The sequence below is a fragment of the Patiria miniata genome, unplaced genomic scaffold (genome assembly GCF_015706575.1).
Source record: "Patiria miniata isolate m_02_andy unplaced genomic scaffold, ASM1570657v1 HiC_scaffold_11, whole genome shotgun sequence".
In the NCBI taxonomy this organism is placed as follows: Eukaryota; Metazoa; Echinodermata; class Asteroidea; order Valvatida; family Asterinidae; genus Patiria; species Patiria miniata.
Window position 1 is genome coordinate 6206121 of NW_024037049.1, and position 17376 is coordinate 6223496.

A 17376-nucleotide genomic window follows, 5' to 3' on the forward strand; every position below is an offset into this window, starting at 1 on the left:
ACACTATTTTATAATATAGTGTAAACAATCGTCAGACTTGAACAGTGCACCAATTGAAAGTATGGTACGAGTTAGTCGGGATATTTTCCACCATCGGATGGATCAACTACTCGAACAGTGTGACAGCGTAATCAGAATCGCAGACGACATAATTGTCTTCGGAGACTCAGAACAGTCTCATGAAAAGAACCTTCATAAGCTCACGACTATTGCCGCTGCAAATGGTCCGAAGTTTAACAGTAGAAAGTGCGCGATAAAGGATAAGCAGATCACATTCTTTGGCATGGGTATATGATGCACATGGTGTTCACCCTGAACCAGCTAAAGTGCATGCAATCAAGGCCATGCCACCCTCTCCCGACAAGACCCAGTTCCGTGAGTTTCTTGGAATGGTAACATACTTTTAATGTTTACCAGCACTTGTCCAGCCACACCGCAGATTTACACAAACTACTCCATAATGACTGTGTGTATGTGTAGACTCGAAACCTTCAATGGTGCCACGTGACAGTGGCAAATACTTGGATCTGACCTATTGCACTTTGAGGGAAATGAGTACCTCATAGTAGTGGACTATTACTTTAAGTTTCCTCTGGTTCGCAGTATGCCAGCAAATTGCACAAGTCGTGCAGTGATTGATGCCACTCAGCAAATCTTTTCCGAGCAAGATGTGGCGGAGAAGATTATCAGTGACAATGGTCCACATTTTGCCTCTGCCGCATACAAGCTATTATAAAAGCTATTTCAGAATGTGTTCTGAAACAACCAAAGATACTTCAATTTTTGTAAAATAGATATTTTTTAGTCTAGTAAGAATTGACATGCCAAACCCCAAACACGTGCCCCCCCCCCCCCCAAGCGGATGTTTGTGCACCCCCACCAATTTTAAATCTTGCAATGAACAAAATATTCTAAACCGTGTCATCAAAATGAGCACTTGGACTGGTGTTCATATCTACAGGCAATTAATGTATCAACCGGTTTTATTACGTACGCCTATGCCAATGTATTCACACTTTTGTCATGACAAAACTGTTGGGCAAACAACGTCCGCAATGATTGCACATGGCTGTACAATGTCGAGTGCATGCACTGATTTCACAAACATTTTGCCGCTTTATAGTAGTTGATTTGATGTTAGTTTTGAAACAGTGAATGCCATACTACTGAGCGGGTATTCACAAGAAATTTCTTCCCTGTGTATCTTCTTCATAAGTTTATAAGCTGATATTTGTAGTTATTCATAATTTCATGTATACATTCATTCTTAGAAGTGTCCTAATGCTATTTGAAGTAGTTACTGGCCCCACTCCAAGTAGGCCAATATTGAGAACAAAATCCACTGTTTCCGCCATACAAACCTACCGGTACTAAGTAATGTTAGATACACATGTACCCGCAGAAACTCCAGCCCATATGCTCATTGGAAATTCAACATAATTTTAACGCTGGGGTGCAAACTATGTTGTATCCATACTTTCAAAAACAGACTCAACAAAAACCTTTTCCGGAAAGCACAACAAATAGAAATCCAGTTTTTTAAATTTGTATTAGTAATATTTGTTACCGGGAGCTTAACTCCCTCTGGTTTGTGTTTCAAAAAGCATAACAGCTATAGCATTTACATCCATATACATTCAGGTAGGCCTATTCAAGTCCAAAAATGAAAAAGAAAAGCAGTCGTTCAATTGCTTTCAGTGCCCCTTGAAATAATTGTGAACCCACAGGTGCCCCTGATGTTTCACCCCAGTTATGCCCCTTGGTTAACCACAAACAAATTGAACAGAAAATGAAAGATGAAGAATAAGCTTTAAATTTATGTCTGTTGCAAACATCTTGGAGATTTGTGAGTATTTTAAATATTTTTTTGGAAGTGTGCGTAAAATCATTGAGGTCTATGGAAAACTATTCACTGGTCTGCACCCCTATACAGGCTTATCATATGTTGGTCATATTCCATTGCGCCGCATTGTGATGCTCAGGAGCAAGGTTGCAATGTTTCACTGGAAATAAAGATTACGACCTCTTGGACAATTTTCTGTTAATTTGTACCTGAGGTAGCCACGTCAAATTTGTTTGTTATATTCCCTCTCCAAATAGTACTCCTCAAACAGTTGCCAATATCTGGGCCCAGGTCTCAATGTAAAACCCCACCTATATGCAAAATAGACCCACAAGTTCTTTTTTGGGTTGTTTTTTGTTGTTTTGTTTGTTTTTTTGTCTGGAGCCACAAGTCACAAATGCTCGATTTTCATATATATTTCTGCAAACGAACCCAATTATAGGCCACAAGGACTTTTTCTTTAAAATTACCCGTGGGATCACAAAATGTTAATGTAATTACAATAATTTAAAGTAATTTACAGCGTTTTAGTGGTGTGCACCCTGAGGGCAGAAGCCATTTGGTAATTTGATGATGATGATTATGACATGACAATGATGACAATGACATTCTTCAAATGCTGTTTTCATGATAATTTTGGTCATAATCTTTTAAGTTTGCCCCTTAATTATTTCCCCAAGGTTGATTTTGTTTGAATTTTGATTGGAGGTACATGTAGCTGGAGTCCCAATAAACATATTGCCACTAAAATTTGCCTGTTAACTCAAATGTCAGGGTCCTCGCCAATTCTTAATGGACTACTTAATGGAATTTATATGATTGTGAGGAAGTGCTAAAAGTAATTAAGAGTATAAATTATTCAAACGTTTTCAAATAACTGGTGAATTAGTGCATTAATTTCACAACAAATCACACAGGCAGTTTACATGTAATTAACCTGAGGCATCAAGGTTGTTGACTTCATCCCGATAGGCTACATGGAGTAATGGATTTATAGGGAAAAAAAGCAAAAGAAAAAAACATTTAGTTAGTATTAAATTAATTTATAAGGGAATAAATATGTGCTTGGCCAGTTTTAAACAAAAACATTTAAAACTGGCAAGGGCCTGGACGCTGATGAGAAGGTGAGGATTCTTATCCACATCCAGGCCCGTCCGGTTTTAAATGTACTTGTTTAATACGGGCCAAGCACATATTTATTCCGATTCATAAATACCTTTTGGTCAAAAAGTCAAAACAAGTTAAACAATCACAAATTTCCAACAATTTTGCTCAACAATTTTACTTCATGTTTGTGAAACACCCTTCTGGCATCGTGTATGGTATGTGCTTTCGCGCATAGGGCCAAACAAAAGAAATACCTTTGGTTCGGGCCAACCGACCCTATATTTAAAAGGTATGAAATGCAACCCCACAAAACTGTATTGGTTTAGGATAGAAAAAAATATTACGATACCGACTTCGATCAAAATTGTGGGATCGCCTATTACTAGACTTTTCTGGCACATGGTAACAGTGATAACTGTCGTACTGTGCACGCATTATTCCGGGCTGCTGCATTGTGTGGAGCGGGATTGGAACTATACTTTGCCCTTGCCCAAAGGCAGGCCGTGTGGCATTGTCTTGACACATGGTGGGGTTTCTCCGCACGTCCCTGGATAGTGCGAAGGTCCAGGGGGAAAAAAAATCGTAACTTTTTTGTTATGAGTGGTAAAACCAGGCTTCTAGCCAGGCATACAATAGGATATCGGGCCGATACGGTTCGAAAAAAATCCGATACGCTTGAAGTTAACCGACATGCTATCGATACGCTTCACATTTTCCGTGACAAAAAAATCTACCCAAGGTTTTCTCACTACTTGTGTATTAAATGTACTGGTATAAAATAAGATCTGTTGCTGAAACGAATTATCAATTGTTACCTGAGGCAAATCATTTTTTTAAACGAACAGTGGAAGCACATCCCACGAAAAGATACCGAGGTTCGCTACCGAGCGCTGGCGGTATACACTGCCGCGCTGGCCGGCCGGCGGGCCGTGCGTGAGCGAGCTCTTTCGTTGGAATCCGATGTGATTGCATGCGTGCCCCGGTCATGCATGCAACACGCACGCTGTATGATCGGACCAAACCATTTTTGGTAATAAAGGGGTGTATTGTCTTGGGAACAATAATTATCAATATTTCCATAGAAGAAAAGAAAACTAGTACTTTTTATAGAGTCTGAAACATTTCTGTATACGACAGTCAGTTGTTCTACGTCACAATATATTTTTTTTCTGGAAATGTATTCAAGAAACGTCGAAAAACGCAAAACTGGCACTAAATCACCCCTTACAAAATTAATGGATTCGCCCGTGCATCGTGCTAGCTGTTTTTTTAAGAAAGTATGATCGTATATTTGATGTTTTGACGTTACTACTCGTTTTAATCACAACAATTTGACGAGTTTTGCTGTAAAAAAGGACTTATTTATTCTTAGGACAAAACAAATCAGCATCTGTCGCCACAAAGCAAGATTTGTAGCGCTCCAGTCAGACGCCACATGGTATGTTGCATACTCTCTCAAGTGCTGCGGGAAAATGTTGTCATTCACCGGCACAGGCATGACAGGCTGATGCCGGGCCATGCGCTAACTTGCCGCAATTCCCGGTGTTTATTTCTCATCGTCAATGTTCATATTTCTCGTCAATCATGATCATCTTAGTTGCGCATAAAATTGTGTTTCTTCATGTTTCCACCACTTTTTGCGATTTTCCTGTAAAAGGTACCTTATATCATTATCAGTAATGGAAAACAATGAAAACTTGAGACCTACATTTTTCCTTATGAAAAAGGATCTTGTTTATAAACAGTTCTCTTATTAAACACTGTTGGGTTTGACTATAAGGCCAAAAAAAAATAAATAAGTCGGTCTCTGGTCAGCGCGCGCGTAGATTTTAATCATGCGCGTCAATTTTTTTTTCCAAAATGTTCTGCGGTAGCTCCAACAGCGCCCTCTATTTCCGCACCTCCTCAATTTTTGTTACCAAAGAGCACCAAGGAATGGGAAATTGCACCAAGGCAAATGATCGAAAGCACCAAGGCAAATTATGGAGGACACCAATGTACATGAGGACACCAAAAAAGCAAAATAGTACCCACCTTGTCTGTACAATCCAAGCTTGAAGAAAAAAAAAAAGAAAAAAAAAAAAGAAAAAGCCGCGTGGCCGCGTCAATTCCGGAACTTTGGTCTGACCAGAGACCGAATTTTTTTTTTTTGGCCTAATGGCAAAGATTTCATGAAAAGGTAAACTAGGCGTAATGAGTGCTTTTTGAAAGACATCTAATGCTGACTACTGTGTTGCATTTGTTTTACTTGTTGTAATTGAAATAAATTTTTTTAAAAATAAAATCCAGGCCCACTTTCTGCAGCATGCTGTTACAGTGTTGGGGGATTTTGCTCTTTTTCCGATCATAAAATATGCTTCCAATTGGCCTTAGATTGCACCACAGAGCATCTAGAATGTCAAAAAAGTTACGACTCCTTTGATAACAAATATTTTGTTAGGTTTGGAAAATTCAGATTATAAAACCTGTTAAAAGTAATGACAATCTTACAGAATTGAAACTCCAAAGTTGGCCATTTCAATGGCTTTATCTCCAAACTGGAAATGCAAACACCCATGAAGCTAATTTAAATGCCATTGGTTTGGCTGTGTAATCGTCTATTCAGTGACACAATAATTAGATTTCATTTAGGAATGAAATTTACTGTCAAGTATCTTTCGTCACAAAAAAAACAAAAAACATAATGTCATGCCGACCGACCGACCCATTTTTTTTTCTAATCATGTGACCGGAATCAAATGTATTTATTGTTTTGGCTTGTGCTACAATCTCCTCATATGGAAATTGACGCATGCTCGGAACAAGGGCGGATCCAGGGGGGGGGCCAAAGGGGGCCATGGCCCCCCCCCAAAAAACGAAACCAATTTTTTTTTTTTATGTGACATTGCAATAAAGGCAGGCAATGAGTACACCACCATCTTTTCCTCAAAAAAACATTGGTTAAAGTGGTCAGAAATTGCCTCAGATCGCACCACAGAGCATCTAGAATCCAAAAATTTTTCGGGGCCCTTAAGCGGGCCCCGAACCCCACGCCGTAATTTTTTTAACCCAATTTTTGGGGGACCAAATTTTTTTTTTGCCCCTCCCAAAATTTTGTTCTGGATCCGCCCTTGGCTCGGAACGTACTGCGCAATGTGGTGCCAACTCCAGCAGTGGTTTACTGGTGGTTTAAAACCACCCACATGATGGGCTCTCGACCAATAGGAATTAAATTGTCTCGGGTATGAATCTGAGATAAACATATATTTCTGTAGGAAGTCAGAGTATCAAAAGAAATTGTAAATAAATGTGCTGTTAACTTGTTAGAAATGTACAAAAATATATCTATACTGTATCCTCTATCAATCTAATCTAGGTAACCAAGATTATCGGCCACCAGACGCCTTCTTTGGTGTTAGAAAGAAGGAGGACAGGAAGCCTGTGAACTGCTCCATTGGTGGCACCAAGCGGACCGCTCTCTTCTCGATGAGGGATGAGATGTCTTGTTCGAGAGCTAATCGTTTGTCTGTGTTTGCCGGAACTGGTGTTTCGCGAAAACATATGTCCGACGGAGGGGTGCTTGTAAATTCTAGTTGATAGCCGTGGCTGACTATAGAAAGCACCCATGCGTCGGAGGTGATCTCTCTCCAGGGCCCTACGAAATTTCTGAGACGACCCCCGACGGGCCCCAGTGTCGGGGTCGGCTCGGTAGGGGCGTCACCGCCGCCACCCAGAGCGGGGGGCCGATTGCCCACCGCCACATCCCCGGCTGCTAAATTGGCGTGCAGGGGCAGAGTAGGGGCGTGGAGCTGAAACCATTTCACAAGCTGCTGCCTTGGCTGTCTGTTGGCGAAAAGGCTTGAATGGTTTCTTAAGGGCAGGGCTAAACGAGAAAGCACCCTTCGTTGCCTTCTTCCCAGAGAACTTGGGCTTGTTAGTGGCTGAAGGCTTCTTCAAGCTCAGTTTGTCTGCTGTCTCAATTCGTTTGGCTTCAACTTCCAGAACTTCCTGGAATTTGCCTCCGAAAAGGTCTTTGCCATTAAGAGGAAGGTCTTCTAACCTCTTCTTAGCGCCCTCGTATGGTATGTAAAGTGCATCCATCACGTTAGTCCTACATGACTTGGCAGACAGGATAGAGATTCTCGTAAATTGGTCTAGAGAGAAACGGAGTATTTCGTCCAGACACCGGAAGGCTGCTGCTAACATATCGGCTGGAATTTGTGAATCTTCCTCACATGCGCAGACGATATATTCAGATAACAGAAGTAAAAAGGCGCTTGTTTGTGAGCCAAATCTAGCCACCTCATCGACCTTCTTTATTGTATCCTCCATCTTTGCTCTAGTCTTATCGACAAATATTGACTTGGTTGGGGCTTTGCCGCTATCTCCAGTCAATTTGTCCTTGGCCGTATCCGGAATAGAAGGAACCGTAAAGAAATCGTTTCTGTCCTTTTCTGGAAATTGGAAATAGGCTGCCGACCTTTTGTTGAAAGCCGTCCATTTCTTTGAATCGGCGATGCGTTGTATGCGATCGGCGCATAAGCGATCCACCGGCATAGTTGGGAAAGCTGGATCCCGAGGTTCCTCCACGCCAGTCCGGCGTTTGAAAGAACGACGGGTGGTCTCTGGTTTACTGCTCTCTGGTAGTTGCAGTACCCGAACCATATCTCTTTGAACCAGCCTCAGCTGAGTCGCAAATGGCGAAAAATTGCCAGGGTCAGTGGCCTCATCATCCCCAGAGCACTCATCTTGTGAGTGAGTGGAAGGGGGGGGGGGGGGGTTGAGTATCATCGACATCTATGTCAGGAGCATCTTGAACAGAAGTGCCCAAATTCATAGATGTTAGTAAGGAAATTCCCGCCTGTGATCTCAGGGGCGCCCAATCGTGGCCCGGAGTAGGTGGATTATCTGAGCAGACACTGATGGCAACCCCAGGATCTGGGGGCCCAGTGTGTTCCCCTTTCATCCCGCCCGAAATCGGCAGGATTGCGCCAGGATTCGGCCGGATTGGACCCGGATCCGGCCGGATCACACCCGGATCCGGCAGGATTAGACCCGGATTTGGGTCCGGAAATGTGGCTGCCGGGAGTGACCTCTGAGTCACCGTTGGGGCCGATCTCCATTGTTGTTTAGTGAGGGCTGCTAGCGAAACGTTGATGTCCTGGAAAGCTTTTAGAAAGATTTCCGTGGATACACCTTTTCTTTTTCCGATGCGTCGACTTACGGGGGGAATCCCCTGAAGAAGACGGCGCTGCCTTGTGTTTCCTTTTCTTACTTGGGTGACTTGATTCACTGGATGAAAACTCCGATAATATCCTGGGAATTCCGGAGCATTGATCAAAGAATGATGTTGACTGCGAGTCCGTGGCCCGAATTGGGGGAGGAGGCAAGTCAGTCACCGCGAGTCCTGCCCATTCCGCACGGGTGGAAGCAGGAAGCTCGGAGCGCGATGAACGCGCAGACGGGGCCGGTGAGGATTGAATCCGTTTACCGCTCTGTGACTGGTCGTCCCCGAGGGTTGCTGGAGCCAGCAGACCGGGAAGACGAGGGGAAGAAATTCCCGTGAAACCACGGGAAAGCGACGCCGGGTTGCTAGGTGACGCCGATGGTCCAGAGACCGGCGGTGTGATCGAGCGACCCTTACGGCTGGTCGCCTGGGGGGCCGTGGTTACACGGGGAGTTTTATCCCCGGTATCCTCACGGTGTTCCATACCGTAGGACGTATGTTTGATGTCGGTCAAAACGCGTAACACGGGATGACCGTTACAGACTACGGCGATGTCCCTGCGTGGGGACTCACTGCTATCTCGTCTTTTTGTACTATTGTACTACTGAGATAAATGCAGTTGAGAACGGCCGAGGGGAAGGGAACGACCGCTGGTCGCTATACCCCACAGAATTTCTCTTTACACGCCAGGCGAGGCGGTCGAGGGAAGGGAACGGCCAGCGGCCGATATACCCACGAATATCTCGCCGCTATCTCGTTTGTCGCCGCACTACCGAGATAGCTTAGGACGGGCGAGGGGCAGGGAACGACCTCTGTCGATATACCCAACGAAACGTCCTCTTCTAGCTTACTAGCTCCCCGAACTAGCTGAAACAGTCAGGGGGGAAGGGAACGACCTCTGTCGATATACCCCCACTGTACTTGTCTCGCTAGGCCCTAGCTCACCGCGAGCTTAGGGGAAACGAACGGAGAACAGGGAATGGCCGAAACCGCTGTATTCTTCAAAACGTTTCGCTAGTCCCCTGAACGGCCGAAAGTCTGACTTCCGGAACAGGGGCCCCACGTGTGGGGCGACTAGCAGACCTTGTGGAGAATAACCACACTTCTCTCCGGGGATATACGACGCACTGTCTCCCCTAAAGGTCTTTACGGATTTGTCCGTCTATGGAGTCATAAACTAAATGCACTGCTTTTTTTTTTTTTTTTTTAAACAAAGAAATATTAGTATTAAATAACTGTACAACAGAAATAATAATAATAACTCATGAACGCCGACTTGGCTAAAAGGGGATTGCACTCGATCCCAAAGGGAGAACCCACGATGCCTACCCGGCACTGGGCTAGTCCCGCGGTGCCAACCTGGCCCGCCGCACACGGTGTCAGACAAAGGCTGAAAAGCCTGCTACGCCACGTGAAAGAAAAACGAAAGCAAAATTACTCCAAAATCACTCCAAATGAGAACTACTTAACTCAAACCAAACTCTACAGTATTCTACACAACTCACTTGGTTGATAAATTCTATAAAACAGAAACTCTTAAAGCGAAAATCGTACAAAAACTCGTCAAAAGGCGAGAGCAACATTTTTTTTGCTTCTGCACGATGCCGTCGCTAGAAAAAAAGAGGAAGCATAATGGCGGATTCATGACGTAGCATAATGGGTAGGCCCCGAGAGGGCGCTCGTTGGTTGATTAAATCTTTTAGCGTTTGAGCCTGTCGGCTGAATAAATATGCATATGTAGTAGCTATTTGGGTAAGTGAATGAAGTAGACTCTATAAAACAGAAACCTTGAAGCGGAAATCGTACAAAAAATTGTCAACATTTTTGCTTTTGAACAGTGCCATCAATAGAAAAAAAAGGAGGAAGTATAATGGCAGATTCATGACGTGGCATGACGGGTAGGCTCCAAAAGGGCGCTCATAAATTGATTAAATCTTTTAACGTTTGAGCCTGTCGCCTGAATAAATATGCATATTGAGTAGCTATTTGGGTAAGTGAATGAAGTAGACCCAAGAATTTGGAAATGTGTTTAAAGTCTGGTGTTGGGATATTAGTTTGTGTGCTACATGCGAACATAAATAACTTTGTTTCGTAAATCACAGCAAAATTTGGGACTCGAGTGTTATTAGCCTTCGACTTGAGTCAAATTGAGTCTTCTGGTGAGGGACCTGAGTCAAGCCGAGTCATTTGCTAGCAGTGACTCAAGTCAAGTCAAGTCAGTTACATGTTGGGACTCGAGTCCAGTCGAGTCGCCAAAAATTGTGACTCCAGTTGGACTCGAGTAGAGTCATTGACTCGAGTCATTACGGTATGCAGAACATGTTGTATGTGCTGATACACTTTTAATTGTGTAGCATGAGCATTGAACAACTATTTTGTAAGATTGCAGGGCTTAAGATGTTTCTCCTATGGCAATGTACATTTTTCAAACGTGTATTATGTCTGAAGTATCCTCAAACTGATATTAACTATTTTTATTTGGCCCTCAAAGTTCCTTTTTGATTTTCAGGCATTGACACCTCTAAATGTTTATTTCAAGATTAGTGAATTTTGTTCTTGGCCATTGCTTGGTCCCTTGTATTATGCCAAAAACTGTCCAGTGTGAAATACAAGTAGTGTCCACTCATTAGAATATTGCAATATGATTTGTATACCTCTATGACATCATTGTCACCACAAGTTTGACAAAACGTGTCTGTGCTTAGCGTGCAACCTATTTCATTGCCTTCTTGCTTTTGAGCTGTCAAAACAAGATGAATGATCTCTTTTTGTTCTTCTAAGTTGTGCTCTACAATTCCTTTACAGTTTTCTATGCTGTCTGTAATTACCACTGATCCGTAGGTTAGGACTTATGTGATTGGCCTTTGCTTGTGTGATGACGTGAAGTGCATGGAAGTGCTTGATTGTATCTTTGCAGGAATACTTTTGGGAGCAGATATGATTGATATTTGGTAAGGATGGAAAGTGTGTAGAAATGACTGTGAAGTTTGAGCAAAAACAGACAGCAGCTACTTAGCATTAACTTTGTCACTAATTTTAATGCACAGTTTAAGCATTGACAAGCATTAAACTCAGATACTCCCTTTTGCAGTTTCACAAATTCATTTTCCAACCAGTCCATGGTATATGACTTAAACAAGAGCACTCAGACACTATTTGGCCTCTCAGACTATTTGGCATAAAGTGTAGCGAAAACCACTTTAATTTGTTGTCTAATACTATATAGGAATGAAATAATTTATAGTACTATTGATAGTTGTGCCAGCTGAAAAGTCATTCACTAGACATACCGGAGTGCATATGTGAATTAGAGCTTCCACCATCTGGCCAAGCCAATTGTTCCTTTTTCTACTAGCCTGGCTCTCTATTCAATTGACACATTTAGCAATTCATGGATTAGCATGGGCTCGCCAAAAGCAGTTCACTGTTTTTTGGCAATTTTTTTGACAGTTTAAAATCTGGCCCGGCATCCACGGCAATCACAGACTGTCACATTTGCCCATCCCGTTCCCCCGCGTTGTCTCACGTCGATACTGTTTTGTCCACGGTGGCCAAAACATGATTGCCGTGGCCGCCGGGAACATAGTGTAAACCTAGCTTGAGGATTTAGGACTGGGTGTGGTAGGTGAGACATGTCTCTTTGAGCTTGATTTCTTTTACTTTTGGACCTGCCAAGATGGCTCAAATTGTAACCGAAGTTCAGTTGCCAACCTACTGGTGTCGTATGTAATTTTTTCTTTTACATGCAGTAATGAGCCCCGTGCCCCATTTCAGCCGTGCTCGTTCATTAGCTGTTCCCAATTTCAATTGGGAACAGCTTTTGTTTTTGTTAAAGTTTTTTTTTTTTCCTTTTTTTTTTTTTTTCCACTTTTCCCATAGGTTTTGTACACGTTTTTATTCTACAAGCCACTTTGGGCAATTATTTTAAATCCGATCAACTTTAAACTTGGCATAGTCATTAACCATCATCTGAGGATGTATGTCAAAACTTTTTGTCATCGTGACGTCATCAGGGGTCACGTGACATCGATTTGAATGTTCGTTTTTTACAGTCTTATAACTATTGAATTATTTGACCGATTTGTCTCAAACTTGGTATGTATATAATCAGGGAAGTGTTATAGATGAAAATTGATGTGTCAAGGTCACGTGACCTTCACTTCCGGTTTTACCGGAAGTGGTAATTTTAGACCCCTTTATCATATCTCATGAATTATTAATCTGATTGGGTTGAAACTTCACATTAATACAAAGCTATATTGACAGATAATTATATTGCATTATTATTACTGTGCACTAAATTATTGTCATGTTATGACGTCATGAATATTTAATGAGGCAATCTTTACAGTCTAATAGCTATAGAACTATTTGACCGATTGATCTCAAACCTAATACATAGATAGACAGGGAAGTGTTATAGATGAAAATTAGTATGTCTTCAACTTTAAACTTGGCATAGTCATTAACCATCATCTGAGGATGTATGCCGAAACTTTTCGTCATCGTGACGTCATCAGGGGTACGTGACATTGATTTGAATGTTAATTTTTTACAGTCTTATAACTTTTGAACTACTGGACAGATTAGTCTCAAATTTGGTATGTATATAGTCAGGAATGTGTTATAGATGAAAATTGATGTGTCAAGGTCACGTGACCTTCACTTTACCGGAAGTGGTAATTTTAGACCCCTATATCATTTCTCATGAATTATTAATCTGATTGGGTTGAAACTTCAAATTAATACAAAGCTATATTGACAGATAATTATATTGCATTATTATTACTGTGCTTTTTATTCTTGTCATGTTATGACGTCATGAATATTTAATGAGGCAATCTTTACAGTCTTATAACTATAGAACTATTTGACCGATTGATCTCAAACCTGGTAGGTATATAGACAGGGAAGTGTTATAGATGGAAATTGGTATGTCAAGGTCATGTGACCCCTACTTTCGGTGTTACCGAAGTGTTAATTTTATACCCTAATTAGCATATCTAATGAATTATAAATTTGATGGGACTTTTTTTTGTTGAAAAATCATTAAATCATTTTGTTTAAGGTCCAACAGACAATCAATATTGGGAACAGCTCTGTGGTTGTTCACAACCACAATTTCTAGTTTCCTTTTTATTTTTATTTTTAGCTGTTCCCAATTTCAATTGGGAACAGCTCTTGTTTTCGTTAAAGTTTTTTTCCCCTTTTTTTTTTAGCTGTTCCCAATTTCAATTGGGAACAGCTTTTGTTTTCGTTTAAGTTTTTTTTAGCTGTTTCGGTGTACAAACAGGTCTTGTTTTTGTTATTTTTTTTTCTCTTTTTTTTTTCTTCCACTTTTTTTCCCATAGCATAACACGTGTTTTCGTTCTACAAGGCACTTTTGGACTTTTTTTTTTAAATCCGATTGACTTCAAACCTGGCACACACTTAGAACACCATCTGAAGATGTTTGCCGAATCATGACGTCATCATGACGTCATCACGTGTCGTCAACCAAAAAGTGCATACTTTAAGGTCCTATACCTACAGAACCAAACGTCCGATTTGGTTCAAAGTTGGTATGCAGGTATTCCGGGACGTGTTATAGACAAAAATTGCAGTGACGTCACGATGACATCATCATGTGATTTTATATGAATTATTCCATTTTTGGACCTTTTAGTCATATCTCATCAATGGAACGTGGTAATTCGAAATTCTTTTTGTAAAAGGTTTGTTAGGTCATAGATGGATATACAAAAATTCGTAAAATGTGTGACGTCATCATGACGTCATCAAAAACGTGATTTTTTTTTTTTACAAAAATTATATAAAATACGGTTTGATCGACTTCAAACCTGGCACACACTTATTAGTTTAGTCGGAAAAGGGGGGTATCGTGCACCCTCGGAAATCAATTTCTAATCAACGTGTCTAGGTCAGAAAAAATGCGTAGAAAACGATTTGCTATGTTAAAAAATTCAAAAAATGTCCCACGTATTGTTTTTATGCAAATTAGTGCCGCCATTACCGAAAAATCTATTTTTAATTATATCTCAGCCAATATTGCAGATAACTGAACGAACTAGGTGTCTAAACCCATGTTTTCAAGGTCAGAGATCACAATAAAACTATTTTGGAAGTGACCACATGTGTCTGTGGCATAGGAATATGCAAATTAGTGCCGCTAATACCGGAACATCATGTTTTTGGCATATCTCGGCCAATATAGCACATAACTACACCAGTAAGGTGTCTAAACCCATGTTTTGAGGGTCAAGTATCATTAGAAGACCATTCACGAAGTAACTGTGTGTCTTTGGCATAAAAATATGTAAAATATTAAGTGTCGGTTTATCAGATATTTGATTTTTAGCCAATATCTCGGCCAATATTGCACATAACTACACAAGTAAGGTGTCTAAACCCATGTTTTGAGGGTCAGGTATCATTAGAAGACCATTTACTAAGTAACTATGTGTGTCTTTGGCATGAAAATATGTAAATTCTAATTTGCCGGTTTATCAAAAAATTGATTTTTAGCCAATATTATATTCAATTTCAGCCAATAGTACAGTTTATTTTAAATATGATGGCTTAAAATAAACTTTGATCATTAATGCTTATCACAAACCCTTCTGTCAACATTAGCTGCAATATTGGCCGAGATATTGGCTAAAAATCAAATTCCCGATAAATCGACACTTTTGAATTTACATATTTACCTGCCAAGGACACGCATAGTTACTTCGTGAATGGTCTTCTAATGATACCTGACCCTCAAAACATGGGTTTAGACACCTTACTTGTGTAGTTATGTGAAATATTGGCCGAGATATTGGCTAAAAATCAAATATCTGATAAACCGACACTTTATAATTTACATATTTTCATGCCAAAGACACACGTAGTTACTTCGTAAATGATCCTCTAATGATACTTGACCCTCAAAACATGGGTTTAGACACCTTACTGGTGTAGTTATGTGCTATATTGGCCGAGATATGCCAAAAACATGACTTTCCGGTATTTGCGGCACTAATTTGCATATTCCTATGCCACAGACACATGTGGTCACTTCCAGAATAGTTTTATTGTGATCTCTGACCTTGAAAACATGGGTTTAGACACCTAGTTCGTTCAGTTATCAGCAATATTGGCTGAGATATAATTAAAAATAGATTTTTCGGTAATGGCGGCACTAATTTGCATAAAAACAATACGTGGGACATTTTTTGAATTTTTTAACATAGCAAATCGTTTTCTACGCATTTTTTCTGACCTAGACACGTTGATTAGAAATTGATTTCCGAGGGTGCACGATACCCCCCTTTTCCGACTGAACTATATACAATCATCTGAAGATGTATGCCGAATCATGATGTCATTATGACGTCATCACGTGTCACGTGACGTCATCCTAAAAGTGCATGCTTTAAGGCCCTATATCTACAGAACCGGAGGTCCAATTGGGTTCAAACTTGGTATGCAAGTGTTACACCCCCAACGGCCACGGGAGCAGCCGCTGCAGAGTGTTCATTAAAAAGACTGCAAAACTGCAAGAATAAAGACAAATGGACACTGGTTTAGCTTGGTGTGGTGGTCAATGTTCCTCACTCATCGAAGTCTTAGATCAGAATGACCCAAGAACAAAGACCATCACACAGCCCTCCAGTGTCCCACAGGAAGTGACATCATATCCGGCCACATGTACCCAACAGCTGTTTCCTGTGAAGGTGGGGTATCTCACATGAAACAGAAGTTGGTACTCTCATGTACTGATCAACATTAAATGCAAATGTGGTTCCACGAAAAGTGGGGGAGGCAGTACATAAAAAAATGGGGGGGTGTCCAAATACTACAACACTCTCCCCAGGCAAATTAAATGTTGTCCTCAACATTTGGATCAAAAAGAAAACGTCTAAATCTAACAGTCATTAACGGTCCATGTGAGGGCGATGGCTACTCTCATGATGACATGTGGTAACCAAGTTGCCATGGTTGCATTGGTGCTTGGGCCCTCTGCCAGGGCATCATTACTGGTGTGGTCCACTGCATCGGAGCTGGTTGCCATATCGGTGTCGGCAGGAGGGGTAGAGATGCTGTTAACATGGGCTGCTGGTATGCGTACTCCTCCGAAGGGTGTGGGCTAGGAAAGCTGCCTTCTGCATTGACGTTGTTGATACCATGTTCAGCTTGTGACTCACCCAGTTGCTGATAGCTTAGCCGCTGTGGTGGCTGCCGTTGTCTTGGTGGGTTGAGTCTTCTCGTCACTGGAAATTCTTGTCTGGGGGCCTGTCCGGTCATCACTGTCGCTGGTTCTCCCTGCTGGCTGTCTGCCGGTCCCATGACGTCTTGTGGCTCTCTCTCAGTTGGTCCATCAGCTCCAGCGTGGACTGGTACAGGAGCAGCAGAACTCAGGGGGATGTCAGCTGGGACTGGTCTGTTGGCTCGTACAGTGGTGTCAGCAGCATTTGCACTGGTAGCGTCTTCCCTCTGCTGTTGGGCTGCTGGGATGAATTCATCGGCATCCTGGCTTAATGTGTGGCCTGGGGTGGGCTGTAGTCTCTCACCTGGTTTCTTCCTCGGGGCAGGAACTGGGGTTGGAGGACACATATTGACCTGGGCCAAGTATTCGTCATCTGAACTCCCTGACTGGTTCTCGTCTGGTCTCTGATGTGGGGTAGGTTGTTTTGCCTTCCGTGGTCGTGGCATGGGCCTAGGCTTCTGTGGCTCAGCGGACACTTCAGTGGTTAGGTGAGTACATGGCAGTAGAAGGTTCCTGTGAAGGTTTCTCTTTCTACCCTTACCATTCTCAGAGACGACCATATACACAGGCGAGTCATCACTCAGGCGTCTCAGCACGGAGTACACGTCATCCTCCCAGTAGGAGTGCAGCTTGCCAGGTCCACCCGTCTTGTTGAGGTTTCTATCAGAACCCTGTCTTCAGGCTGGAGGACGCTACTGTAGGCCTTGCGATTGTGTTGGGCTTTGCCACGTCTGGAGCACTTTGTTGCATTCTGCCGTGCTATCGCATAAGCTTCATCCATATGTCTCTTCCAGCGTTGACTGTATTCCTGGTGATCCCTCGGTGCATTTGAAGACTGCTGCAGTCCGAAAGCTAAGTCGATGGGAAGACGGGGATGTCGGCCGTACAGAAGAAAGAAAGGTGAATAACCGGTGGCATCGGAGCGAGTGCAGTTAAATGCATGCACCATCTTATTCACTGATTCTTTCC

The 17376-nt window shown here is 42.0% G+C and overlaps 1 protein-coding gene across 1 annotated transcript in view; it reads right to left on the reverse strand.

Annotated features, from left to right (window-relative positions):
- The window catches only part of LOC119743107 (coiled-coil domain-containing protein 175-like), a 254808-nt gene that overhangs the window by 50190 nt on the left and 187242 nt on the right, over positions 1–17376 (reverse strand). Inside the window, exon 18 of the mRNA XM_038219464.1 lies at positions 2781–2816. Coding sequence (XP_038075392.1) covers positions 2781–2816 — 36 coding nt within the window. The remainder of the gene's footprint in view (positions 1–2780; positions 2817–17376) is intronic.